This window comes from Malus sylvestris, chromosome 3 (genome assembly GCF_916048215.2).
Source record: "Malus sylvestris chromosome 3, drMalSylv7.2, whole genome shotgun sequence".
NCBI classification, from domain to species: domain Eukaryota; kingdom Viridiplantae; phylum Streptophyta; class Magnoliopsida; order Rosales; family Rosaceae; genus Malus; species Malus sylvestris.
In genome coordinates this window covers 5074150-5100837 of record NC_062262.1, presented here as the reverse complement: position 1 = coordinate 5100837, position 26688 = coordinate 5074150, and the positions used below count along the sequence as shown (strand labels likewise).

The 26688-nt window shown below is 40.3% G+C and overlaps 3 protein-coding genes across 4 annotated transcripts in view; 1 reads left to right on the top strand and 2 right to left on the bottom strand.

Annotated features, from left to right (window-relative positions):
- LOC126615530 (uncharacterized) overlaps nucleotides 1-25883 on the bottom strand; it is a 55794-nt gene extending 29911 nt beyond the window's left edge. The window contains exon 1 of one of the 2 annotated variants that reach the window (XM_050283355.1): nucleotides 24161-25883. The gene's annotated coding sequence lies outside the window, so the exon portion shown is untranslated. Of the gene's footprint in view, nucleotides 1-23207; nucleotides 23227-24160 lie in introns of those variants that run through there. The other variant, XM_050283354.1, reaches the window with a different exon arrangement.
- On the top strand, nucleotides 206-3716 carry LOC126615527 (LRR repeats and ubiquitin-like domain-containing protein At2g30105). The gene is made up of 10 exons (XM_050283350.1): nucleotides 206-531; nucleotides 626-720; nucleotides 1051-1209; nucleotides 1518-1628; nucleotides 1723-1823; nucleotides 1934-2071; nucleotides 2408-2456; nucleotides 2591-2656; nucleotides 3193-3312; nucleotides 3400-3716. Exons 1-10 carry the CDS (start codon nucleotides 348-350, stop codon nucleotides 3508-3510), a joined length of 1134 nt encoding a protein of 377 aa, XP_050139307.1. The 5' UTR covers nucleotides 206-347; the 3' UTR covers nucleotides 3511-3716.
- Nucleotides 4266-8698, bottom strand: LOC126615523 (uncharacterized). Its single transcript, XM_050283345.1, has 3 exons — nucleotides 8088-8698; nucleotides 6833-7913; nucleotides 4266-4722 (listed from the first exon to the last, which is right to left on the bottom strand). The coding sequence occupies exons 1-3, from the start codon at nucleotides 8477-8479 to the stop codon at nucleotides 4432-4434; spliced, it is 1764 nt and encodes a 587-aa protein (XP_050139302.1). The 5' UTR covers nucleotides 8480-8698; the 3' UTR covers nucleotides 4266-4431.
- Nucleotides 25884-26688: the final 805 nt, after the last annotated feature.

Genomic DNA, 26688 nt, shown 5'->3' with positions numbered 1-26688 from the left:
ATTTTAAAAAAAATATCTCTAAAACTAATTTTTAATAAAAATATTTTTGAATTTCAAAAACACTTAAAATATAAGAAGCATTAATTTGATGCTTCTTGAAAAAAGACTTGAGAATTAACCTAAAAGCATTTTTAGTCATTTAAACGCACTTTCGAAATGAATAGATGGAAGTTTTAAAGTTTATAATTAGATTTTTGGAGTATTGTCAAAATAAAAAATAAAATAAAAACAAAGAAGGGAGGCGAGCGGCCGTCCGCCCTCGTTTCTGAAAAGTTATTGGAAAGATCAGACGCAAACAAACACAGGCAGAAGAAGACCCACCAAGAACTCACAGCAAGAAAGAGAAAATGGCAAGCAGTGCCACCGGCGGTGACGATAGCGGAGGCGCCACCGTAAGCCTCACCGTGAAGTTCAGCGGCAGAACAATTCCCATCACAAACCTCTCTGTGGACTCCACCATCGAAGACCTCAAGGCCCTTCTGCAGCCTCTCACCAATGTCCTCCCTCGTGGCCAAAAGCTCATCTGCAAAGGTGCCTCCTTTTGGATTCGTTTGATTTTAATTGAATGGCAAGTTTTCTATTCGTTGTTTGTTTTGAATTTTGGGTTGTGGGTATTTTGTGACAGGGAAGCTTCTGGTGGATGGAATGACACTGAAGGAGTCTGAGGTCAGGGATGGAGCCAAGATCATGCTCATGGCTTCTCAGGGCTTGCACCAAGGGGTACGGGTATTTATAGATAAAGTTCAATTCTTGTTTTTTACCCTTTTGGTTTCTTGAAATTATTGAATTGAATTTGGGAGATTGAGTTTGATGGAAATGAAAGAACCCCACTTGTTTGGTAGTCGATAAAATATATGAAAAAAAAGATGGTTCATCAAGAAAGATACTTTTTTTCCTAGAGTAATTTGTAGGTGATCAATTTCATCAAACCTTGGATTGCAGTAGTTGTGGAGATTGATGGGCATTTTTAAGTGTTCTTTCGGAAGCGTTGAGTTATTACAAATGGGTTATTGATAATGTTGTAATTTCTGGAAATTTTGGCATGGATAGGACGGACCCATCCTAAAACAAGCTCAGACACGCCCCATTTCCAGATTCAGAATTGTTGATACATTGGGAAAAGAAAAGACGGAAGTTCCTGTTGATAAGAACCGGTTGGATAGATGGAAGGCTACTGGAGTTATAGGACTGTCTGACTACAACTTGAAGGTATACGAAACTGGCCTTTGTTGATTATGGACCCTTGTCTCCCAGTTTGCGTTTTTCTGATTACATTTCACTTCAAGAGAAGCATTCTTGTTTCAATGTGTAACGTGTATGGCCTGATTAACAGGTATTGAGTATGTTAATAGAAGTGATATGCCTTGTAGAGTTATATCTTTTTTCACCAATAGAAATGAAGTGGGAATCAGAACCATTGATACTTGTGAATCCGATTGGAGTGCAATATTGATTTTGTTTTAGAGGACCTAAGTTTTTCTGATGTTGACAAATTCTTGTTGATTGAATTTGAAAAGGCTATACCTGATGAAGTGTGGGCTTCTGGGACTTCTGCAAGAGTTATTGAACTCAGCAATAATTCTATTCGAGATGTACCTTCAAAGATTGGTTGTCTAAGCTCCTTGCAGGTACAGAAACCTCTGTTTCATATTTTCGCTCCATCTACATCAAATTCTTGCCATAAGTTTTACTTAGTTTCAGTTCATTCTCAAAATTCTGTAGAAATTGTTGCTCGCTGCAAATGATATAGTGGACGATTCTATTAGCTGGGAGGGAATAGTATCTTTGAAGTATCTAACCGTTCTGTCTCTGGAGCAAAACCAGTGAGTGTCTCTTTTACTTTTCAAATAAAGCTAACCAATAACGAGTGGCTTTCATTTTCTATCTCTTCACATTGTGTTGGATATTTTGATGAATTGCATGATGTATGCAGTTTAACAACATTGCCATCTTCACTGGGCTTGTTGACATCACTGAGGCAACTTAATGTTGCAAAAAACAAATTATCTAGCCTCCCAAATGAAATAGGACTTCTGACTAAGCTTGAAGTTCTGAAAGCGAACAATAACAGGTAATTTTGAAAGTATTATATGCAAGGATGCCAAGGACATGTGTTTTTTCGTATTGAGAATTAGAGAATCAAAATCTGGTTCCTCTTGTTTTTCCTTGTCTTCTCACCTGAATGTGATACAATTAATAAATTTGGCATGTCTACATTGTGGACATTTTATTTTCTCCTGTGAATGCTTTTGGGTTAGGAAAGTTGTTTCCCCTTTATGCATCGATGATATATTGATGAAGACACTATTTCTTGAAGACGTGTGTTATGATGGTAACATATCTTCTTCTTTTTTGTCAAAATGTTGGTAACATATCATAATTAAACTTACGTGTGTCTATGTTGCAGGATAAGCATCATCCCTACATGTATAGGGGATTGCAATGCTCTTATTGAGGTACTTCTTTTGGTGTTTTCCTATTTTTTTGTTTCTTTCAGGTGTCTGGTGGGTGGAGGGGTGATTAGAGGGTTGGTTGTTTCCCATACTAGGTAGTTCAGTTATGTATCTGACTTACTTTCCACATGGTGCAGGTTGATGTTTCATCAAATCTTCTTTCCGAGTTGCCAGAGACAATGGGAAATTTGAACAATCTGAAGGTCCCTACTTAATCTACTGTTTTGAACTTATTATCCCTCTTTCTTCATTTCAGTTTTTACCCGCTTCAGAGTTGAGCGGTTCAGTTAATTAGTTAATGTTCCGTATTACACTGATTACGTTTTTGCTGTATTAGAATTTATTTAGTAATTTGTTTTGCCTTTTCTTATAAGATTGTTTTCCATTTCACGCTTTATTCATATTGCACCTGCTTTTCACCGCCCATCGACTTGATGTTTGCTATTGTATCTGCCTACACCCCCTGTTGCCCATTGATATATACCTGAGCTAAGACCTAATGGTTACGGTATCTTGCCATCCTAAAGTTTTTGACTCCTTTTACTGCCTCGTCATCCATGAACTTTTACATGAAGTTTTTATAGATATCAGTTTAGCAGTAGTAGTCTTCTAACTTGAGCACTTGTACATGAAGATCTTATAGATATCATTTTAGCAGTAGTAGTCTTCTAACTTGAGTGTAGAGTAAGTGCAAAGTCACCAGGCTGATATTCACCTGAAGTCTCGTACTTTTGTGCAGTCTTTGTATCTCAGCAACAACGGGTTGAAAGCACTTCCCTCTGCGTTATTCAAAATGTGCCTACAGCTAACAACACTTGATCTGCACAATACAGAAATAACTGTGGATGTCCTTCGTCAGGTACGTACCTAGCAGCAAATGTCATTCTGTAAAGTAGTCTAGCTTTTTACTTTTAACGGTGTGTCACTGACAACATTATGTTCACAGTTTGAAGGCTGGGAAAGCTTTGATGAACGACGCCGGTTGAAGCATCAGAAGCAACTGGATTTCCGAGTTGTAAACTCCGGTGCATTTGATGAAGGTGCTGATAAGAGCTGATGCTGCTCAAGTCGGGATTACAGGTTGCAATTGTGCAAATTTGTTGTCCATGCTTGCTATATTTGTATCTAGAATTACAAAAGCAAGCTCTGATCTGATGTCTATGGAGCTTGAATTGTTATAGGATTTTGTGTGAATCAAAGAAATTGATGACATGAAAAGTTCTGCAAGTTAATATTTCTTTGACGTGATCAAACTTTTCATAATTCGTCGTTAATTTTAGTTTAGAGAGTTTTTTGTAATTACTGGTAAGAAGGGAGTTGAACTTAATACCTTTTTTTCGACATATTTTTACAAATAGTAGTTTTTGATAACCTGTAACACTATTTAGGTATAATTCATATGTTTGGAAGGATATTGCTTATATTATATATTTGGATCTATACAATTATTTAGTTGGATAAAAATACTAGGGATGTGACTTTGGAGTCAAGTATCTAGAATTTTTTACTGTATCGGGAACACGGTCTTGTGCACTTGTGAAATAATGTAATTGATTTGAAACTTGAAAAAAAACAAAAAAAGCTTCATCCCGATAGGGAAAACGTCACAATATGAATTTGATCTCATTGAGCACTAGTGGAATCGACAAGGAGAACGCGTTGATAGTTTTTAATGTCATGGAATAAAGTGTATGTGTTTTAATGGTTTATGATTCGAAATAAAATAAAAACAAAACAAAAATTTAGCTTTGAGTTCGAACCATCTCCAATGCACAAAAGTTAAAAATTAAAAGTCAAAATGTAAATTGGAGATGATATAACTTTTGACGTCAAATATAACTTCCAAACTTTTAACTTTAGGCCGGAACATTAGAGATAGTCTGAAGTAATCCAATAAAATATACATTTTTTCGCCCTTTTCCCCTCGTTTTAGAGATAGAGTTCCAATAAAATATCAGTGAGGCTAGCTAAAGGATGTTCACCTATTACTGTTGCTTGATTGCAGCAAAGTTGATAGGATTTCCGAGAACTGAGGGCGCTTTGACGGTGAATTGTTCCAGCACTTGGTCATCAAGGACTTCAGAATTTGTGGGCAGTCCTTCGGAATCTCGGGTCTGAGGCCACAGGCAGCGATCCCGACTGCTGCTTGGACCGGTGAACATGCGGCATATGCTGCCTCACCAGTGACCATCTCCCAAATTACCATCCCGAAACTGTACACATTACTCATCCATGTCTCGCTAACACACTCTGGATCACCAGCGATGATCTGTGTCCAACCAGAGAGGCAAACAAATCAATGAACACCATTTCTATATTTCAAGTATTCAGATCATAAATGGGAGATAATACCAAAGCGGAAAGATGTGGAAAAACATTGGTGAATAAAAGATGTCACCCAGCTAGTATGCTGGATAGCATGGATACAATTAATTCAAATCAGAGATGAGGTGGACGAACATTTCAAGTTTAAGTTTTGGCTTATTTTTAGCTACGCCTTCTGTAACTCGATTTTGATCTCACTTTGACTCCTGTAACTTAAAAATCACCATTTTACTACCTAAAACTTAAAATTTGTTCCACCTTGACTTGTGGATGCTCTCTCTCTTCTCCTAACACTCAAAAATTGCCCCTGGAACGTATGTGGGACTCATCACCCAATAAGACTATGCCACGTGTTCCAATGAACTTGATTATAAATCTCCACTATGCGTTAACATTCAACAATCAGAGAGTCTAAAAGAAGATATTTTGAAATGGAAAAAAATAAAAAAGATATTGATTAGCCTATTGCACCCAAATCAAACCCACATAATGGAATTAACAAAAGTAAGGCAATGTGGAGCGAATTTGAGTTTAATATAGTGCAATGACGACTTTTGAGTTTCTGGGAGTAAAATGGGATCAAAATCGAGTCTCAGGGGGCAAAGTGAAGCGAATTTTTAGTTTCAGGAAATAAAGTGGTGACTTTTGAGTTACAGGAAGCAAAGTGAGATTAAAATCGAGTTCCAAGAGATGTAGCTAAAAATAAGCTTAATTTTTATTAGAATGCACTGTACTTACAAAAAATCTGAGCAAGTTCATTGTTGGAGGCGTTCAGATTGTTAGATAGTATATAAAAGGGAAAGTGACAAAAAGTGGTCCCAAAAGGCCAAACTGGAGGAAAGAAAGAATTATTCTTTTCTAAGTGATTTGCATCCGCATTTCCCGTGACCCAAATCAAAGCAAATCTAATTTCATCATCAAGTATTTGTACCTAGAGTTTGTCTCAGCATCCAATTATTATCAAAAGCACATAAAAGTTGGATAAAATATGGGTTTATAGAGTGGGATCAAACAATGGATCCGGAAAGGGTATAATGCTTGAACCGTGATCAGGCTAAAAACTTAAAAGCTTCATTTATAATACCTGTATTTCTGAAGGTAGCACTACTTTAAGGCTGCAGCTACGGTGATTTGTTTAGCGGAATGGATAAAAGTAGTTGGGCAAAGTGAGATTTTTAGCCAAAAATGATTCTTGAGATCGGCATAACTCCTTATTTTGGTCCTTAAAATTGAAAATCAATAAAAGTGTCCCTGAATTTGTCCACCGCAAATCATTGTGGGCGTTCCGTGAAAAATTTGTCAATATACTCGTACATGGAGGGGTTGTTTTGACAACAATACCCTTAAAAATATAGTCTCGTGATCGTTCACGTGACAATGTAACGAGGATTGATAGGTTTTTCACTGAATACGGGGACAAACTCATGACCACTTCTATCGATTTTCAATGTCAGAGACCAAAATGTAGAGTTAGACAATCTCAGGGACCATTAGCATTATCCTTTGCCTAAAATGCCGGGCAAAGTTTTAGGTAAACAGTACATTGAGATGTAAAGTGCCAACAACTATGAAGACATGGTCGGCATGCTCAAACAATTATGTTGGGGTGAGTGACATAAAGTGTCCTTAGTGACAATCGATTGATCATGAATAGGTGAATTGATACATTGAATCTGATATGAGTGCCGGTGAAACCTAACACAAAATCCGTAAGAAATAGATCAAATCTTGTATGCTGGGAAGGTCTATGCAGGTAAAGCTTTTGTAGCAAAATAATGCCTAGATTATCTGCAATTCGATCATATCAGAGAGGTCTTGGAACAACGGCAAAAGATGTGGAACTTGGTTTATGACACATTTGGATATGCAATGAACAGTGGAAATGGATGAGCGTCAATTTGTTCCCGGTGCTTTGGAACATGCAGATTGACAGGATAAAAAGATTGTAGCAGTGAAAGAACTCAATTTAACTGGTTTAAAGATTGCCATGATGATTGATAAGTACTAAGCTATATTAATTAACGGAATAATAACTGAGGCAACAATGAGCTAACCTCGGGAGCTAGCCACCGGTATCCATCAGTCTCATACTCCATTGCGTCACCAACACTTTGGCAAGCAGCAACTATACCCATGTCACCCAAGCAAGCATTCCCATGTCGATCCAATAATATTCGCTGTGTGTTGAGGTCTCTATATGCAACGCCGTGGTCATTCATGAACTTGACTCCCTCTGCTACATCAACAGCAATCCTTAATATGTCCTTAGTCTGAAGCTTCTTTTTCTTAAGCATCAAGTCATATACTGATCCACCTTCTATCAGCTTCATAACAACGCACAACCCATGATTGTCATCGATGCAAACACCATAAAATTGCAGAATGTTCTTGTTCCCACATGTCATGAGCTCCAAAAGATCTCTTCGGAGTTCAAAGTCATAGGAATTCCCCTTGTCGCACCCCTTAAGCTTCTCAATTCCAACCTTTTTCCCCTTGTACACTCCCTTATATGAATTGGGTCCAATCTGATCAACAAAGTCGAAATTATCAGAGTTCAACAGCCACTTTCCTATCCCATCCCCGCCAGATTGGATTGTCTGCCATTCGTCTACTGATACAACAACTGACGAAGTGGGTAGAGGATTCGGAAGCTGAATCGTGTGGCTAGAAATCTCAAACCCATTCCTATAGTTTTGTTCACCAATGTCGTCGTCAATATCCTCCACCTCCCTCCCCTTAGTATTCTCTTCTTGACACCCGCATAGCCCAAATGCGAGCTTCACTGTGCTCGATTTGGGCTTCCTTACGGCCGACTTCAATGCATTTTCAACCCGGTTTCTGAACAATTTATCTTCTCCAGCTTCAACCATAAGAAGAACAACACCAATAGTACACCCTTTCTTCTCAAAAATCTGTATCTTCTTGTAGAAAATCAAATCATTATCGAGTGCAACAGACATCAATGGCCATGAAATCGAACAATTACAAGCAAATGTGAGCTTGAACACAGACCCCAGAGCCTCCATGTCAGACACCTCTTGAATCAACATTGCAGGATGCCCATCCAATGATGCCTGCTCTATCAATTTTATATGAAGAAACACTTCTTTCATTTCGAACCCCGCCTGAGCATAACTATTCAACACATACACAAAAACCCAAATCACTAAACAAGCAAAATCAATCAGAACACAATCCAAATCCTCTGTTTGGCCGCTCAACAAATTGCACAAAGTCGCAATCTATCAATCCAAACAAGTATAAACCAAACTCAGTAACCAAACAGAGCTAAATATTCAGCTTTGAAACCTGAGGGGAAGAGAATCGTAATGCTTGCGAATGTTGGAGACGAGCTTCTCCGGCAGCTGACTGCCAGGGTAGAGCTGCGTGAGGTTTCGCACCACACTCCCCCACACCAACTTCCTCGAGCTCTCGATCTTTCCAAACGACGCCGTCGCCGAGTCACTCGCCGAGTCTAGATTCAGCGAGTTCTTGAGCGACGCGATGGCCTCGGACACGTTCCGGCTCAGCCTCTGCAGCTTCTTCTGCATCGCGGACGAATCCTTCACTCCGGCGCCAGTCGAACTCTCCGACTCCGCCGTCGCACCCTCCGATCTGTCATGCGTCCTCATCAGCCCCTGCTCCACCATGTCCTCGTCCGCGCTCGCTCGGCCCGACCAGCACTCCAGCGCTGCAGCCATGGTTAGCTAAGTTAGCTAGAGAAGCTCAGTGCGGGCTCGGCTCGGACGACTCAGTGACTCAGTGACTCAGTGACTCGTCCCTCGTCTCTGTATTTAGTTCAGCAACACAGAGAGTAAAGAGAGAGTGATCTCTTCTTGTTCAGATTTCTGAGTCTTCATTTTCTGACAAATAAAAGGAGAGAGAGGGAGGAGTGGCGCGTTGGTTTTGTTACTTTGTTTGCAAGCGTGAACATGCAATTTGTGTGGGTTCGTTTAACCGGATTAATTAGTTAATGAACAAAAATGTTATTTTTGTTGTGACATATGTTCTTATCGATACATATGATTGTGTAAATCCTAAGTAGAGATAAAGTAGGAATCCTTTGGGATCTAGAAGATCTTCCCTAATATAATTTGTATTACTTGGAGAGCAAGTTTCTCTCCTCCTAATTACTATAAATAAAAGTACAAGGACTGGAGAATTAACACACAATTTCTCAAGTCTATTCTCCAATCTCTCTTCTTCTCTTTGCCGCACATCTCTGTAAAATATAGGCCACAACACGTTATCAGCACGCTCTTCACGCTGTGCTTAGAAGAATTTAAAGAGAATTTATTCGTCTAGAATCAGGGGAGTATTACGTTTCAATTATTTTTAATTGATTAAATCTTGATTTTATGGAATTCATATATTGTTATTGATTCAATTTATTTTTCTTCTTATGTTGAACGTGATGCAAGCTTGAAGATGAAAGCCGAAATTGAAGAAATAATTTTTCTGCATCAAACCAGTTCATTCATATAATCACGCAATCAGGTTCTTCCAAAACAACGGCTTTTAACTCGATATTTTTGAAGCCCTGATAGCATGAACATTCACCATGATGCATGACCCAACTTTACGTTTAACATATTTTAGATTCTACATAAATTGTGTATGCCTCATAACCAAAATTGCTGCAATTATGTGAATTTGATATTTGTCATGAATTGAATTGTACATATGTACATGCATTGAAACTATTATTTGCATATGCATCAACGTAAATATGTGATTCATTGAAATATATATTGAATTTCATATGCATATAATTGAATTAAATTCTATTAGAATTTTTCAAGAAACCTAGGGTTTCTTCCCCGTGACCCCGACATCACTGGGCTTACGCGAGCCCACAATAGGATGCGAAGCACCGGAGCAAAACCCTTGCTCCAATCTGAAAGATGCCTTTGGCATCAAACCCTAACCAACGGTGCCGCCCGAAGTCGGCGGCTTCACCACCGTTATTACTGGGTACTCACACCTGCAGTTGTGATTGGGACATAGCCATCGTCGAAGACGATGGGTTTTTTTCCAGAAAGCTCGATGAACACCGCCTGGTTCTTTGAACCCCGATGGTTCTCGGATCCCCCAACGTCGAAACCAAAGGTCGCCGTCTACAACTACGGTTCCCAATTGAACCCACATGCTTCGCCATGCCTTAAACCCCCGAGGACAGTCGCTCGAAGCGACGCCGGCATCCCCCCGGTTCGATTCCGACACCTAGCGCCGCTGGGGTGTCTTGGATCCCAAAACTCGAGCCCTAGTGGGCTCCTGTCCCTCGGCCTGCATCAGTGCCTTTTGGGCCTGCTGCTGTTTTGAGATGTCACGGCCCAACCCGTGCGAAAAAAAAAAAACAAAAACAAATTTTGTTTGTTTCTGGGCTTGCTTGCAGCGGCCCAGCCCGAAAAAAGGAATTTTTTTAGTTTTCTTTTGGGGCGTGCTTGATGCAGCCATTTGTGTGAAAAAAAAAAATTTGGGGGGTCTGCCCGTAGCAGCCCAACCCCATGCTGTCCCCATGGGCCTGCAGCCCCACCCGAGACACCCTAGCCCCATTTTGGGCCTAGGTCACACGACACCCATTTGTTTACGCCACCCCGTGGACTTAATTTTTCTGTTGGGCCCCACATTTTATCTGCCTAATTATTTTTAGGCCCAATGGGTTTTATATTTTTTTTTCACCCACATTTTAATTTGGGCCGAAGTCCAAATAAATTAATTCAATTATAATTATAAACCTGAAGTTATATCTTTGTATATCCTTGTTGTATATTTGCTTGCATATATATTTGTGTTTGTCTGCAGGTATTATGAACTTAAAAGTTCATACTTCCGAACCCGAAGTTTCGGAAAAGTGCCATATGAACCTGAAGTTTCTTAATGCGCAACATTCATGTTGAGACCCGAAGTTCTCCATGCTTAAATCCGTTTAAACCAAACCATGTCTTCGAACCTGAATGTTCTAAATTTGTTGTTTATGGAAATTTTATTTCCTAAAACACCAATCACATTCTTGTTTCCTCCATTCAGCGTATTGTCGAACCGTAACAAGTTCGATTTCACTGACTTGGAAGTTTCGAATAGTAAACTACTTTATGTGGATACAAGACGTGAATAAGCATCCGCCATGATCCTTATTCGAAGAATTATGCCTGAAGCATATCCAATGGAAGTACCTCCCTACTGAGGACTTCATGACTCTTCAAATCCATTATGGACTGTTTCAAATCATGCAAAGATGAATTTTTGCCTGAAGCAAAACATGATTGAAACTGTTACGTCCATGAATAGGTACAATTCTCGTAGTCCATTTGTGAAGACTCATTTTGCTCCACCTAATACATTTGGAAGAGCAAAATTTGACATGGACGGCCTATTGGCCGAACCCCATTGTTTTTTTTTGGTTTATTTTGTTCTCGGATTTAAGATTAGTGTTTGGATGTCACCATTATTCTTGAATAAAAGAGTTAATTAACGAAGATTACCACATGTGACTACAATTAACTCATGCTTAGGTATGTTTTGTGGGAAAGTTAGCTGTCTGGTTCTATGCTAACTTCATACCTAATCATCCCCTGACAACCTTTCAGGCTTATCCAACCTGATTGTGGGGCATGGCATTGCCCTATATTGTCCAATGGTATTAACTTTACCATAAAGGGAAACCTTATACTCACTTCGTTCCGGAAGAACGCCCTTTTGAGCTTTAAGGATATTCGAGAGTATTATTACCATATCGAAACCAATGTAGAAAATGGAGTAAAAATTCATTGGCATATCACCATTTTTGCACTTCCTACGAATATAGTTAAATGCATATTCTAGAGAAGATGGAACGCTTAACGAATGGATTACATCCATTCAGCCCCATTATATGGCCGGCCAGAAGCCTGAGATTCCTAAGGAATTTTCGTTATGGATGTACGTTTGGGATATCTAGGATGATTCGTGATGCGCCATTTTAGGCATCCTTTTACCAAAAGTAAAGAAATCATACCTGGACACGTATTATACCTTAGCACCCTCCATCTTTTTACAAAGGATTCAAATGGGACATTTGTGGATAGATTCAACCACCCTACGGACCATTTAAATATTCTATAGTATTGGTTGATGCTTCTACACGTTTGTCACACGTGTGGTTGTTGTCCACAAGTTGCATTCTCCACACTGGTAGCTCAGATTAACAAGCTCAGGGCTCACCACCCTGATTATCTGATCAACTTTATTTGATTGGATAAGTTGGAGAATTTACATCGACAGTTACATCGAACACTTTAAATCTCGATGGATATTGCATGTCGGTTGGGTTTTTTTGAAGTTGAACATCCAGTCCCATGTTCATACCCAGAACGACCCAGCAGAAGTATTCATTAAATGCCTTCAAATGATTGCGTGGTCGACTGGTCATACGTACCACAGTTCCCGACCTCTGCTTGGGGCCATGCAATATTGCAAGCAACCATGTTGGTCCGCCTGAGGCCCGTCACGACCCAACCTTATAAAGCACGTGTCAGTTGGTTACCAGATACGAACCTGACATATCGCATTTGCGCGTCTTTGGTTGTGCGGTCTATGTGCCATTTGCACTGCCCTTACGTACACAAGAACAAAAAGGTCATCAGGGAAGGATGGAAATCTATGTCGATTATGATTCTTCTTCTAATAATCGTTACTAAATAACCTTTGACAGGCGATCTCTTTACCGCTCGTTTTGTGGATTGTCACTTTTATGAGCCAGTCTTCCCGTCGTTAGGGGGAGATAAGAACGTCACCGTTCCTAAAGAACGACGCGAATTATCGTGGACGTCCCCACTATGTCTCATATCGATCCCAATCTAGATCGTCAGAGTTTAACCAGACACTTCCTCTGATCTAGAAAAAGTGACGAGATCACATATACCAGCTGCAAATGTGCCTGCAAAGATGTGTACCAAATGTACTTCGGACCTTTGTCCTGAAAGTAGGAAAACCACAATTGTGGCCGACCCTCGTACATTGGCAGCTAGCCAATCAATCTATCTTATGCCAGAAGCATGGTAGATAACTCGGTTCGAGGATTTACCTCCCCAAAAGAGGAGGAACGTGGCACGAATGAATCCACCCCTCGATCGCTGTCTCAGACCTTTTCATCTCATGAGATTAAATCCGGATTACTCTCGAGACCTGAAGCTCTTGGTCCAGTATACTAGTTTGGATGAGATATGGAATTGGAATGAGATTATCATAAATGATGTTTCATTTATATGGTACCGACATAAATGAAAAGCGACGATAACGAACCGCGTTTCGTTGATTAATATCAACGTAGAACTGATTGGTCAACTAAAAGAATCAACCTATGACGAATGAGATGAATGAAATAGTGCAATATGACGCCTTGTGGCGCAAGGTTTCTCTCATACGCCATGTGATTGATTGCAGCATTACAAACGTGGTTGTAGTATCTCTAGGATCGTGATATGAACCTACATAGAGTTTCCAAAGGACTTACATGTACTGATTCAAATAGTTATAGACCACAAGAACATCCTCTTGATTCCCAATAAGCCTTCACTTTACGGATGCAGAACTATCCGGGCGTATGTGGTATACCTGTCTAAGTGAATATTTGATCAGTTAGGGATATATGCCCATGCATGTATAAAATCCAAAATTGCTAGAGTTGAGCAAATTAACTCGCATGTCGGACTATAAGATGAATGATCTTGACATTACCTCGACCTGAAGTTTCGAGCTAGTTTTGATGGTATTCTGGTCCACCACTCAAACTAGACCCAGAAGGTGTTACGTATGAGTATATCCCGATCATCTGTATGCTAGATGCAAATGAGACCTTTAACGGTGGGTATGGAGCATAAGGTTCCATATTGGAACGTGAGGCAGCCATAACCAAGTACCATTGGCGTTTGTTGTACTTAGCTCAAATGCACTAGATCAGACATCTTATGTGCTGATAATATTTTGGCATAAAGCAGCACTGCGCCTAACACGCCGCCACCAAATTTGGTGTTAAAGACGTTTTTTTTTCCGTTACTACGGATTTGGGCTTATTCCCTATACATCTCAGAATAGATCACACCCCCTTGATCTTCGGAATGATGCCTACCTTGTGGGATTCGCTGAATCAGACCGTCTATCTGATCACACAAGGTACGTTCCCGCATAGTTATGTCTTTACCATTAAGGAACACCGCAATATCTTGGAGGTTAACTAGATAGACCTTTTGTTGCGAAACCTTTGAATCGTTCCAAGACTCACTATGTCTCATCACGTGAGAGATATGGTCGAGAATTCTTGTTGAGCATATTCAAAATCCCTGCGTTTTTCATCCATCGTTGAGTCCCAACAACGATCCATGAATACAACGCTGTATGTATCGACCAAATCATGATACATCCAACAAGTCAACACCAAGCATATTGTGTCTACATCAGCATGAGCATCGGAAGATTGAAGTCAAGCAGTTCAATCCCAAATAACCTTGCTGACATCTACACGGAGTCACTACCGAAGTCTACATTTCAGAAGCTTGTCCAAGGAATTGGTATGCGTAACTTTCTCATTTGCGATGCTTGTAGTTTCATTTGGAAGTTTTGTCAAACTCAGGGAGAGTATCTAGAAGTATACTCACTTAATCTTAATGTACTCATTTTCCCTATGATTAGGAGCATTTTTCCTACTGGGTTTTTGCTACCTAACTAGGTTTTAACGAGGCACCCATCCTGGGCTGATCATACCCTTGTGAGCTATTCTACTTGCGTCCAGAAGACGTATAGTTTTGACTTAATGCAACTTCTCACTTTTCTCCTTAGCCTATGCGTTTTTCTCCCACCTTGGGTTTTGCCATAGCAAGGTTTTGTGAGTTTTACCACTCCTGCATTCTTCCGTTTGTTTTGAGACTCGCATTCGCTACTTGTGCCGACTAAACGAGACGATTTCATCCACTACTTCTACATTTTCCTGAAGATCTGATGCGCCATCTACTTGAGTATTTGCACACTCAAGGGGGAGTGTTGTGACATATGTTCTTATCAATATGTGATTGTGTAAATCCTAAGTAGAGATAAAGTAGGAATCCTTTGGGATCTAGAATATCTTCCCTAATATACTTTGTATTACTTGGAGAGCAAGTTTCTCTCCTCCTAATTACTATAAATAAAGGCACAAGGACTAGGAAATTAACACACAATTCCTCAAGTCTATTCTCCAATCTCTCTTCTTCTCTTTGCCGCACATCTCTGTAAAATATAGGCCACAACAATTTTCACCGTTTATTTATATTATTATTCGAACTCTAATAATGGGATCAACATATGTTAATGAGCTCTATCTTTATTAAAGAAATAAGATAAATAGATAACAATGTTATACTACTTGTTAATAAATTGGTTTACAAATTACAGAGCAATCTAAGAAGGTTTCTCAAAAATGAGAAATATTAACATGAAAGTTAACGGTGAAATTCCATTTGAATGAGTCTTTTTTGCATTTCTCATAAATTACAACTACCTTTGTATTATAAGTGATGATGATTCTGCTTTTCGATCAGATCCAACGTGGGGACCTTGTGTGTCTATAGGTTTAGGGTTCATTACGGTGGAACCGGATCCTCTTTGGACCTAAAGGAACTAAACTTACTCATCAAAAGATCCAGGCCAATGAAATTTAAGGCCAATGAAATTTAATTCAACGGCTATAAACAGATGACTCTCTAAAAGTTATAATAATTGTAGCCGTTAGATCAAATTTCAATGATCCAAATCATTTGATCCTTGGGCTTAGTTCCTTTGGGTCCAGAGGGGATCCGATTCCCATTGCGGTTAGGACTTGGGGAAATGGATTTTCACTGGATCCTTTTTCTGGTGATCCGTGGATCTCGTGATCGTAATCATTCATTGTACACAGTACGGTCAGTTTTCGTTTAGGTACTATTTATATTTAATTTTAAATTTTAAAATTTAAATAATTTCTAACCGTACGATGTAAGATAAACGAACATGATCATGAGATCCCTCGAATTTCCAAGAAAAATGATCATCGCCGGATCCTTTTCCGGGACCTAGATAGGGAGCTACTTTTTCTTCGGGCGGGTCCACCATTTTCAAATCATATTGTATTTCCCTCCTGTTAAATGGTCAATTCCCCAAATGGATAGTCCAAGGAATCCCTTGTGATGGGCCTAGCCCATTCAAATCTCGGCTCGGTCCGACAAATGACATGTTGGGTTTGGACCTTGGCCTTGATTTATGGAGGCGGCAACTTGGAATATGATTTGGGCTACAGGCCCGGATCCTGGATCTTGGATCATGGAGGTCCAAAGTATGAGGTTTATGCTCATGGTGTTGTGGAGAAATTTTCATTTGCAACTCGTGATATCACAGGACAATTATCTAACCAACGAATTATGTACTATTTGAACAGATAACAATCATCTATTCTACTGCTCACTGGGACAACGTGTTGGTCGTAAGAGATTTTCTCTCGATTTTGATAGTTTAGATTTCGAGTTTGGATCTAGGGTATGTTATGCATCTTAAGGTCCGAGTTTGAACTTGTGAAATGAATTATACACATTCCTTTTCTTCTTTCGCATGCTCAGTACACACGTGGTATTTAATCCACCATACTTGCATAATTCAAAACCGAAAGACAAATAACTGATTAATAGTAGGGTATGTGAGGGAGACCATATTTCTAAGCCAAATTTGGAAACCAAATGATGTGTATGTTGATGATTGGATTATTACTTAAGTGTTGATTAGAAATGTGGCTTCCCTAACATTATCCTTAATATTAATAGTTTCTTTCCTCTTTTGAGTTAAAGATAAATTGTCGAGAAAATGTTATTTTATTGGAAACTCTTTACGTGAGAGGTTACATAAGACGTAGTTACTCATAATTTTTAGAAAATAATAATAATAATAAACATGTTGTCGTATAAATTTAGTGAGTGAGATCGGTTAGAGGGAAGAGAAGAGAGGGAAGGGCTTGAGGAATTTTGTGTTATATTCATGTATTTTGCCTTTATTTATACTATAAATGAAGAGAGAATTTTTGTTGTCCAAGTAGTACAATTACAATTAGAAATTACGTGAAGGGATGATGTGGTTTAAAATTATGTGGCTAAAGCGTTGATATAAATGTATGATATTTTTTTGAAGAAATTAGGTTCATATCCTTCTTTTTGCTAATCTATTAATTAAAACCTTATTCCATTTCAATTTTTGATCAAGGTCCTTAGGTATTACTAAACGTCATTACTTATTTCAATAATAAAATATTTTTTATTTCTACATAAATTCATTTAGTGTTAGAAATGTTACATTTTATATATTTATATTTATGGCTAAATTTTGTATCATATATTTTTATTTTTAGTTTGTACCCATTTTTAATTTGCTACCCTTTTTTAATTTGTACCAATTTTCTTTTTAGTTTTAATTTGTGTCCATATATTAATTTCTTTTTGTGCCCTTTGTAGCCATATTTTTTAATTTATTTGTACCCATTTTTATTTGTGCTAAATGTACCCATGCCAATTATATGTATTTATTTTATGTTTTTAAATATATCAGTAGTTACCGACAATATATATATATATATATATATATATATATATATATATATATATATAAGTAGTTATTTTTTTTTAAATATGTTAATAATTATGTGGGTACATTATTTTCTAGCTATAATTTTGTGAAGAACAATATTACTCTAATATTTATTTTTAAGTATTTATTATATTTTAAAAATATTAATTTTTTTGACAATATTTTAAAAATATTATTTGAATTTGTTTAAATTCATAATTTGTGGGATATTAAATACATAAATGCATAATGCATGAGTTAAATCTCTTAAATGATGTTAAGGACCTCGATCAAACAAGGTTTTAGTCTAACAATTTGGTTGATTAGGGGCTGGAACCAAAATGACCCTATTTTTTTAGAGTGCGTAAAACAAGAAGTTTGACTGGCATTTACATATTCTACTCAATCGGCGGCGGTGGTTGTTGCTCACCCTTCACCCTTTTATTTTTCAGATGAGTTTTGGCAAAACAGGTACAAGCTAAGGTTGTGTTGGACGAGAGATTTAAAGATTTATTTATTTTGTACACCTTGTAAGGTTTTTCAGATTATTTGTATAGGACAAGTTTGTTTTTCATTTTGTTTACTTTTATTGGCCCGCAATTTATTTATCCCGTTGTTTGGAGCAACATAATAGTATCAAAGCCAGGTTATTAGGCCCCCTTAGGAACATCGGAACAAGACTAGTTTAAGTTAGATATGCTTGAATTGAAAGGAGTTTGTTTATAAATTTTGGGAACGAAATTTCTTTTAATTAAAGAGGATAGATTGTGAAAACCCGTACTTTTAGAATGTACTTATCAGTTATTTTTTCAGCTTAAGGAACCACACGATAACTTTTTTTTGATTGTTTGATCTTTTGGTTAACTCCGCCTATGTAATTTTACATTGCCGGTCCCAAGCCCGGATAAAGGAGGAGGGGGAGGGCGTCAGGTAGTCGACAGCCGGCACTCCATGATCACGTCGAATCCTTATGAAAATGAACCCAGAACAAAATCGCGCTAAAGCTAGGGCGTCACCCGTAAGTGGCGCGCTGTGTGGCCCGAGCACAGTGATAAGTGAGCAAGGGTCGCTGTATCTCCATCGGCACCCGGATGCAGTGTTAAATGAGCAAGGGGGCCGTAGAAACTTCTTTTCGAACGACTCCACTCAAAGTTGTTTGGGAGCATATGCTCCTATCAACTTTACACGGGACACACAAAAGAAGTACTTTGATCCTATTAGACGGGGGAGGGTGAAGAAGCTAGGACAGAAGGGTAGAGTTCAAGAGAGCAAAATGCGTTTAGGAACGTGGAATATAGGAACCTTAACGGGAAAATCTATGGAAGTAGTGGAAGTTATGGTGAGGAGAAGGATAAATATTATGTGCCTACAAGAAACTAAGTGGGTTGGTAGTAAGGCAAAGGATCTAGAAAACTCAGGGTTTAAACTTTGGTATTCGGGCACAAATAGAACGAGAAACGGTGTTGGCATCATCGTGGACAAGACCTTGACACAAGATGTTGTAGATGTCAAGAGGGTAGGAGATAGAATCATGGCAATCAAGATTGTAATAGGACAAGAACTTATCAATGTGATTAGTGCGTACGCACCTCAAGTAGGGTTGGATACGAGTTCGAAGGAGAAATTTTGGGAAGACTTTGGAGACTTGGTGCAAGGAATTGCTCAGACGGAGAAGTTATTTATAGGAGGAGATCTAAATGGACACGTGGGCAGGGAGACAGGCAACTATGGAGGTTTTCATGGTGGCCATGGTTTTGGGGAGAGAAACGAGGATGGGGAAGCTATCTTGGATTTTGCAATGGCATATGATCTCTTCTTAGCCAACACCTTCTTTAAGAAGAGAGAAGAACATGTGATCACCTACAAGAGTGGGTCGTCAAAAACACAAATAGATTTTCTTCTAATGAGGAAAGGGGATCGTATAACTTGTAAGGATTGCAAAGTTATACCAGGAGAGAGCGTGGCTAATCAACATCGCTTGTTGGTGATGGATGTACATATCAAAAGAGGGAGACAAAAGAACAAGACTTGGAAGTGCCCAAGGACTAGATGGTGGAATCTAAAAGAAGAAAAACAAGCCATTTTCAAAGAGAAGGTAATCACCCAATGTGTGTGGGATAGAGAGGGGGAAGCTAGCCAAATGTGGGATTCCATGGCTAGTTGTATCCGAAAAGTAGCAAAAGAGGTATTAAAGTAGCAAAAGAGGTATTAGGAGAGTCCAAGGGCTTTGCCCCACACCAAAAGGAATCTTGGTGGTGGAATGAGGAGGTACAAACAAAGGTGAAGGCTAAGAAGGAATGTTGTAAAGCCTTATACAAGGAGAGGACCGATGAAAATGGTGAAAGGTATAGAAAAGCGAAGCAAGAGGCGAAGAAAACGGTCAGAGAAGCTAAGTTAGCGGCTTACGACGATATGTATAAACGACTAGATACCAAAGAAGGAGAGTTGGATATCTATAAACTAGCTAGAGCAAGGGAAAAGAAGACAAGAGACCTAAACCAAGTGAGGTGCATCAAGGATGAGGATGGAAAGGTTCTTGCTACAGAGAACGCGGTTAAAGACAGATGGAGAGGTTATTTTCATAATCTTTTCAATGAAGGACATGAAATGAGTGCTTCTTTAGGGGAGTTGAGTAACTCAGAAGAGTGTAGAAACTACTCTTTTTATCGTCGAATCCGGAAGGAAGAAGTGGTTGTAGCTTTGAAGAAGATGAAGCATAGAAAAGCAATAGGCCCAGACGATATACCAATCGAAGTGTGGAAAGTTTTGGGAGAGACAGGTATAACATGGCTCACTGACCTTTTCAATAGGATTTTGAAAACGAAGAAGATGCCAAATGAGTGGCGAACGAGCACTTTGGTGCCTATCTACAAGAATAAGGGCGACGTACAAAATTGCATGAACTATAGGGGTATTAAGTTAATGAGTCATACAATGAAGCTCTGGGAGAGAGTCATTGAGCATAGATTGAGGCAAGAGACACGGGTTTCGGACAACCAATTCGGGTTCATGCCAGGGCGCTCAACCATGGAGGCAATCTATCTCTTACGAAGATTGATGGAAAGATATAGAGATGGGAAAAAGGATTTACACATGGTCTTTATAGATTTGGAAAAAGCGTATGATAGGGTCCCAAGAGACATTCTTTGGAGGATCTTAGAGAAGAAAGGAGTACGAGTAGCATATATCCAAGCTATAAAGGATATGTATGAAGGAGCAAATACTGCCGTAAGAACTCATGAAGGACAAACCGAAAGCTTTCCCATAACTGTAGGATTACATCAAGGCTCATCCTTAAGTCCTTACCTTTTTGCGTTGGTAATAGATGAGTTAACAGGACATATTCAAGATGATATTTCTTGGTGTATGCTTTTCGCAGACGATATAGTGTTGATAGATGAAACTCAGGAAGGGGTAAATGCAAAGCTTAACCTTTGGAGAGAAGTGTTGGAATCTAAAGGTCTTCGCCTAAGCCGATCAAAGACAGAATATATGGAGTGCAAGTTCAGTGCAGATGGAGGCCAAAACGAGTTAGGGGTGAGGATCGGAGATCAAGAAATACCAAAGAGCGACCGTTTTCGTTACCTAGGATCTATCTTGCAAAAGAACGGAGAATTAGATGGAGATCTCAACCATAGAATACAAGCTGGATGGATGAAGTGGAAGAGTGCATCTGGCGTGTTGTGTGACCGCCGTATGCCACTGAAGCTCAAGGAAAAATTTTATAGGACGGCAATAAGGCCGGCGATGCTGTATGGCACAGAATGTTGGGCGGTGAAGCATCAACACGTACACAAAATGGGTGTAGCGGAGATGAGGATGCTTCGTTGGATGTGTGGGCACACGAGAAAGGATAAGATTAGGAATGAGGATATCCGGGGTAAAGTAGGAGTAGCCGAAATTGAAGGAAAGATGAGAGAAAATCGGTTACGGTGGTTTGGACATGTGCAAAGAAGGCCTACTGACGCTCCAATTAGAAGATGCGACTATGAGACAGAGGTTCAGGGCCGAAGGGGTAGAGGAAGACCTAGGAAAACTTTGGAAGAGACTCTAAGAAAAGACTTAGAGTACTTGGATCTAACGAAGGACATGACACAGGACCGAGCACAATGGCGTTCTAAGATTCATATAGCCGATCCCACTCAGTGACTTGGATTTTCCAAGTCTCCAACCGAGAAGTTTTCCTCACTCGAAAAATTAAGGGAACACTACCCCAACCTACATGCTCCACTCAGAAAGCTTCAACATACAAGCTTCAACAAAAGAAAATTCAAAGAACTTAGCGAAGAAGGCTTTGGTGTATTTAACACAATATGTTGAAATGAAGGAAAACTTATTTATTGATATCCCCGATAAGCTACAAATATGTACATATACATGAGTCAAAATAAACAAACAAGATGGAGCCTTCACAAAGGTTGCTTAGGAGAAGTCTCAGCAGTCGGTAGAGCCCCAGAAAGAGAAGGCATCGGAGGGGGATCATTCGGAGCCTCAGTACTGGACAGAACCCTAGAAGGAGGAGGCATCAGAGGTTGATCATTTGGAGCTTCATTACGCGGTACAGCCCCAGAAGACGAAGGCAATAAATGCCTTTGGAACAAACCCACAAATCTCTGATGATCAAGTAAAACCTGACCATCAGTTTCCTTCATCTGGTCAAGCTTCCTCTTCATGTTTGTAGCATAGTCATGTGCGAGCCGGTGCAACTGTTTATTCTCATGCTTGAGCCCTCTAATCTCCTGTTTGAGACTCATCACTTCGGCCGCCAATGATTCAACTTGGCGGGTTCGAGCAAATAGGCGTTGGGCCATATTAGACACAGAACCTGCACACTGAACACTGAGAGCCAGTGAATCCTTAACAGCTAACTCATCAGACCGTTTGGAAAGTAGTCTGTTATCTTTGGGAGTGAGAAGGTTCCTGGCCACCACCGCAGCGGTCATATCATTCTTCATCACGGAATCCCCAACGGTAAGAGGACCAGTAAGGGAGACGAAGGATGGGCGCCATATGTTGTCTGGAGAAGGCGGGGCTGCCTCTTCAACAAGGTTCAAGTCAAAACGACGGTCGGAGGGGCCAGACATTTTCAAAGGTATTGAAGAGAGAAGAGGTCGGACAAATCAAGATCTTAGAAGTGCAAGAATGGAGCTTCTACTGGTGGAGATTCAAGTGTGCTTTGGAACTTAATGCCAGCCCCTATAAAAAGCTGCACTCGACGGAGCTTCAGACATCGAAGAGGCGCCTGCTCAGAAATCGAAGAGGCGTTTGCTTTCTCAAAAGCTGGGCTGCTTAGAGACCACGAGGGTTGATCTCATAAATCGAAGAGGTGTTTGATTTCTCAAAAGTTGGGCTGCTCAAAGACCACGAAAGCCGATCTCAGAAATCGAAGAGGCGCTCGCTTCCTCAAAAGCTGGGCTCCTCAGAGACCACGAGGGCCGATCTCAGAAATCGAAGAGGCACCTACTTTTCCAGCCTTGTCAGCACATGTCACACGCACACTCAGCTTTGCGGAAATTATGGGTATTCTGTCGAAGACTTCTGGGGAAGTAGAAAACACATGAATCTTACTGTCCAATCACCCACTTCCCACACGCAGCAATAGCTCATGGGTACCACAGATAACTTTGCCAAAGTTCTCTGCCAAAGTTGAGCACGTGAAGCTTGCAGCTCCCACTACATCGCTCTGACCAAGAAGGGTAAAAGAATAGCAAAGAAACAGCACTAACAAAGTTTAGACCCATAAATTTTGAAGGTCTAGCTACCATATTATTACCCACAAGGGTAAAGGAACAGTACCACTGTTGGATAATTGGAAAGTCCATGTGTGTCAACCTCTGTGCCTCGTGGCAAGGTAGACTAGCAAACATGCCCAACCTTTACTCACATTCGAGAAAACACTCCCAATAAGATTGCTTGCTCCAAAATCGAAGAGGCACCGTCCTCCGAATCTCGAGAGCCAGACTCCCAACATGACTACTTTCTCAAAAATCGAAGAGAGGGTAAAGGAACAGTACCATTGCTGGATAATTGGAAAGTCCCTGTGTGTCAACCTCTGTGCTTCGTGGCAAGGTAGACTAGCAAACATGCCCAACCTTTACTCACATTCGAGAAAACACTCCCAACAAGATTGCTTGCTCCAAAATCGAAGAGGCACCGCCCTCCGAATCTCGAGAGCCAGACTCCCAACATGATTACTTTCTCAAAAATCGAAGAGACACTGCTCCCCGAATCTCGAGAGCCAGACCCCCAGCATGATTGCTTTCTCAAAAATCGAAGAGGCATCGTTCTCCGAATCAATCGAAGAGGCGCTTGCTTTCTCAAAAGCTGGGCTGCTCAGAGACCACGAGGGCCGATCTCAGAAATCGAAGAGGTACCTTCTTTTCTAGCCTTGTCAGCACCTGTCACACGCACTCAGCTTTGCGGAAATTATGGGCATTCTGTCGAAGACTTCTGGTGAAGTAGAAAGCACATGAATCTTACTGTTCAATCACCCACTTCCCACACGCAGCAATAGCTCATGGGTACCACAGATAACTTTGTCAAAGTCTCTGCCAAAGTTGAGCACGTGAAGCTTGCAGCTCCCACTACATCGCTCTGACCAAGAAAGGTAAAAGAATAGTAAAGAAACAGCACTAACAAAGTTTAGACACATAAATTTTGAAGGTCTAGCTACCATATTATTACCCACAAGGGTAAAGGAACAGTACCACTGCTGGATAATTGGAAAGTCCCTGTGTGTCAACCTCCGTGCTTCGTGGCAAGGTAGACTAGCAAACATGCCCAACCTTTACTCACATCCGAGAAAACACTCCCAACAAGATTGCTTACTCCAAAATCGAAGAGGCACCGCCTTCCGAATCTCGAGAGCCAGACTCCCAACATGATTACTTTCTCAAAAATCGAAGAGACACTGCTCCCCGAATCTCGAGAGCCAGACCCCCACCATGATTGCTTTCTCAAAAATCGAAGAAGCATCGTTCTCCGAATCTCGAGAGCCAGATACCACATACCACTTTTTCAAAGTGCTCTGACAGTTAAAACATGTGAAGCTGGCAGCTCCCACTACCGTGCTATGACCAAGCAGGGTAAAGGAATAGCATTACTACTTGTTGTTAGGGAGACTCCTATATATGTCGACCTCCATCCCCAACGGACAGGCAGACCTGCAAAAATGCTCAACCCTTCCTCATATCTGAGAGGGCACTCCCAACGAAGCCTTTCGAAATATTCAGCTTTCTTTCCCCCCGATAATACCTCTGCAAACAAGCTATACTAGAGCAAGAATATCTCATATCATCAGGGTTAAAAGCAAGAGTATCCCATATCATGCTTTTTCCCTGTCTTTTCCTTTGGCCTTGTTTTTACCTGCAAGACAAGGAGAAAGAGAGCAATCAGTCAGCACTTGAAATCAAGCTCCCAGCCAGGAACTGACAGCCTGGAACCCCTTACCTGATTACTTACCTGGCATTGCTCTCGAGTACTCATCTTCAACATCTTATGTTGCCAGGGAAGATACCGCATCTGCTTGAGGAACAGATAGGGCAAGTGCGAAGGATACAAGGAAGCATGTGGAGACAAGCGTAACAGCACACGTGCCGATCCATCCATTACTCTGTCAAAAGCAAAAGTATCCCATATCAGCAGGGTCGAACGTACTCTAGATTTGATGGACTTGTTTTGACCCTCAAATTCTTCAGTCGGCCTTATACTCTGGAGGAAACCAGAAAACCCTCCAGCTCAGTTCAAGAATAAGCCTGTGGAAAGTTACTTCTTCAAAAGCAAAAGTATCCCATATCATCTCTTCTCATTTTCTTCTCTTTATCCTTCATGCTGCTGCAAGATGGGGAGAAGGTGAACAATCAGCCGGAGCTCTGATTGCTTACCTTGTCTGTCACCTCTTTCAGCAAATCCCCTAGCTCGGCGACTTGGGGGACTCCTACTACATGGTTTGTATCGCGCTTGACCAAGCCTGAAACTACAAGTAAGCTTCAAGTGAAATTGATACATTACCTTGTGCATCTCCACCAGTTAAAGATACCACCCCTGGATGGAGGAAGAGTACTTCCAGAGAAGCTGCCACATCTACCTATGAGACAGATAAGGCAAGTCAAGATGATACCACACTCCGATACTTAGAAGTTTCGTGATTACGAGATCATTCTCCCACAAAATTTCCTAATGTCATTTGTACTCTAATGTCATTTGTACTAAATCATTCACTTGTACTCACTAAAGGAGAGCTTGAACCTATGTACTTGTGTAAACCCTTCACAATTAATGAGAACTCTTCTATTCCGTGGACGTAGCCAATCTGGGTGAACCACGTACATCTTGTGTTTGCTTTCCTATCTCTATCCATTTATATACTTATCCACACTAATGACCGGAGCAATTTAGCGAAGATCACAAAAAGCGACCGTTTTCGCTACCTAGGATCTATCTTACAAGAGAACGGAGAATTAGATGGAGATCTCAACCATAGAATACGAGCTGGATGGATGAAGTGTAAGAGTGTATCCAGCATGTTGTGTGACCGTCGTAGGCCACTGAAGCTCAAGGGAAAATTTTATAAGACGGCAATAAGGCCAGCGATGTTGTATGACACATAATGTTGGGCGGTGAAACATCAACACGTACACAAAATGGGTGTAGCAGAGATGAGGATGCTTCGTGGGATGTGTGGGCACACGAGAAAGGATAAGATTGAGAATGAGGATATTCGAGGTAAAGTAGGAGTAGCCGAAATTGAAGGAAAGATGAGAGAAAATCGGTTCCGGTGATTTGGACATGTGAAAAGAAGGCCGACTGACGCTCCGGTTCGAAGATGTGACTACGGGACAGAGGTTCAGGGCCGAAGGGGTAGAGGAAGACCTAGGAAAACTTTGGAAGAGACTCTAAGAAAAGGCTTAGAGTACTTGGATCTAACGGAGGACATGACACAAAACCGAGCGCAATGGCGTTCTAGGATTCATATAGCCGACCCCACTTAGTGGGAAAAGGCTTTGTTGTTGTTGTTGTTGTTGTTGTTGTTTGATCTTTTGGTTGGATACATAAGTATTAGTAGGCCTTTAAATTTAGTTAGAGATTACCTACTATCTTGAGCACAACCATTTCGTAGGCCCATTTCCTTACTTGAATGACCAACCCAAGACCTACAAGTCATGTGCCTCCATTGTTGTGTTGTGTGGTGTATCCAGAATAATCTACTTAATGCTTTTCTAACATTGTAGATCCTTCATTACTTGGAAACATTACGACTGCATCAGTTGCTCGAACAAATGATTTGTACTGCCTTCAGAGAATCAGATACTTT

Excerpts from the sequence above, each read along its gene's own strand:
- LOC126615527 (XM_050283350.1), top strand. The coding sequence starts at position 348 with ATGGCAAGCAGTGCCACCGGCGGTGACGATAGCGGAGGCGCCACCGTA. Across the intron at positions 1,824-1,933 it reads CTGTCTCTGGAGCAAAACCA|TTTAACAACATTGCCATCTT; the intron begins GTGAGTGTCTCT and ends TGATGTATGCAG. Across the intron at positions 2,457-2,590 it reads ATTGCAATGCTCTTATTGAG|GTTGATGTTTCATCAAATCT; the intron begins GTACTTCTTTTG and ends CACATGGTGCAG.
- LOC126615523 (XM_050283345.1), bottom strand. The coding sequence starts at position 8,479 with ATGGCTGCAGCGCTGGAGTGCTGGTCGGGCCGAGCGAGCGCGGACGAG. Across the intron at positions 7,914-8,087 it reads TACGATTCTCTTCCCCTCAG|TTATGCTCAGGCGGGGTTCG; the intron begins GTTTCAAAGCTG and ends TGTGTTGAATAG. Across the intron at positions 4,723-6,832 it reads ACCGGTGGCTAGCTCCCGAG|ATCATCGCTGGTGATCCAGA; the intron begins GTTAGCTCATTG and ends GGTTGGACACAG.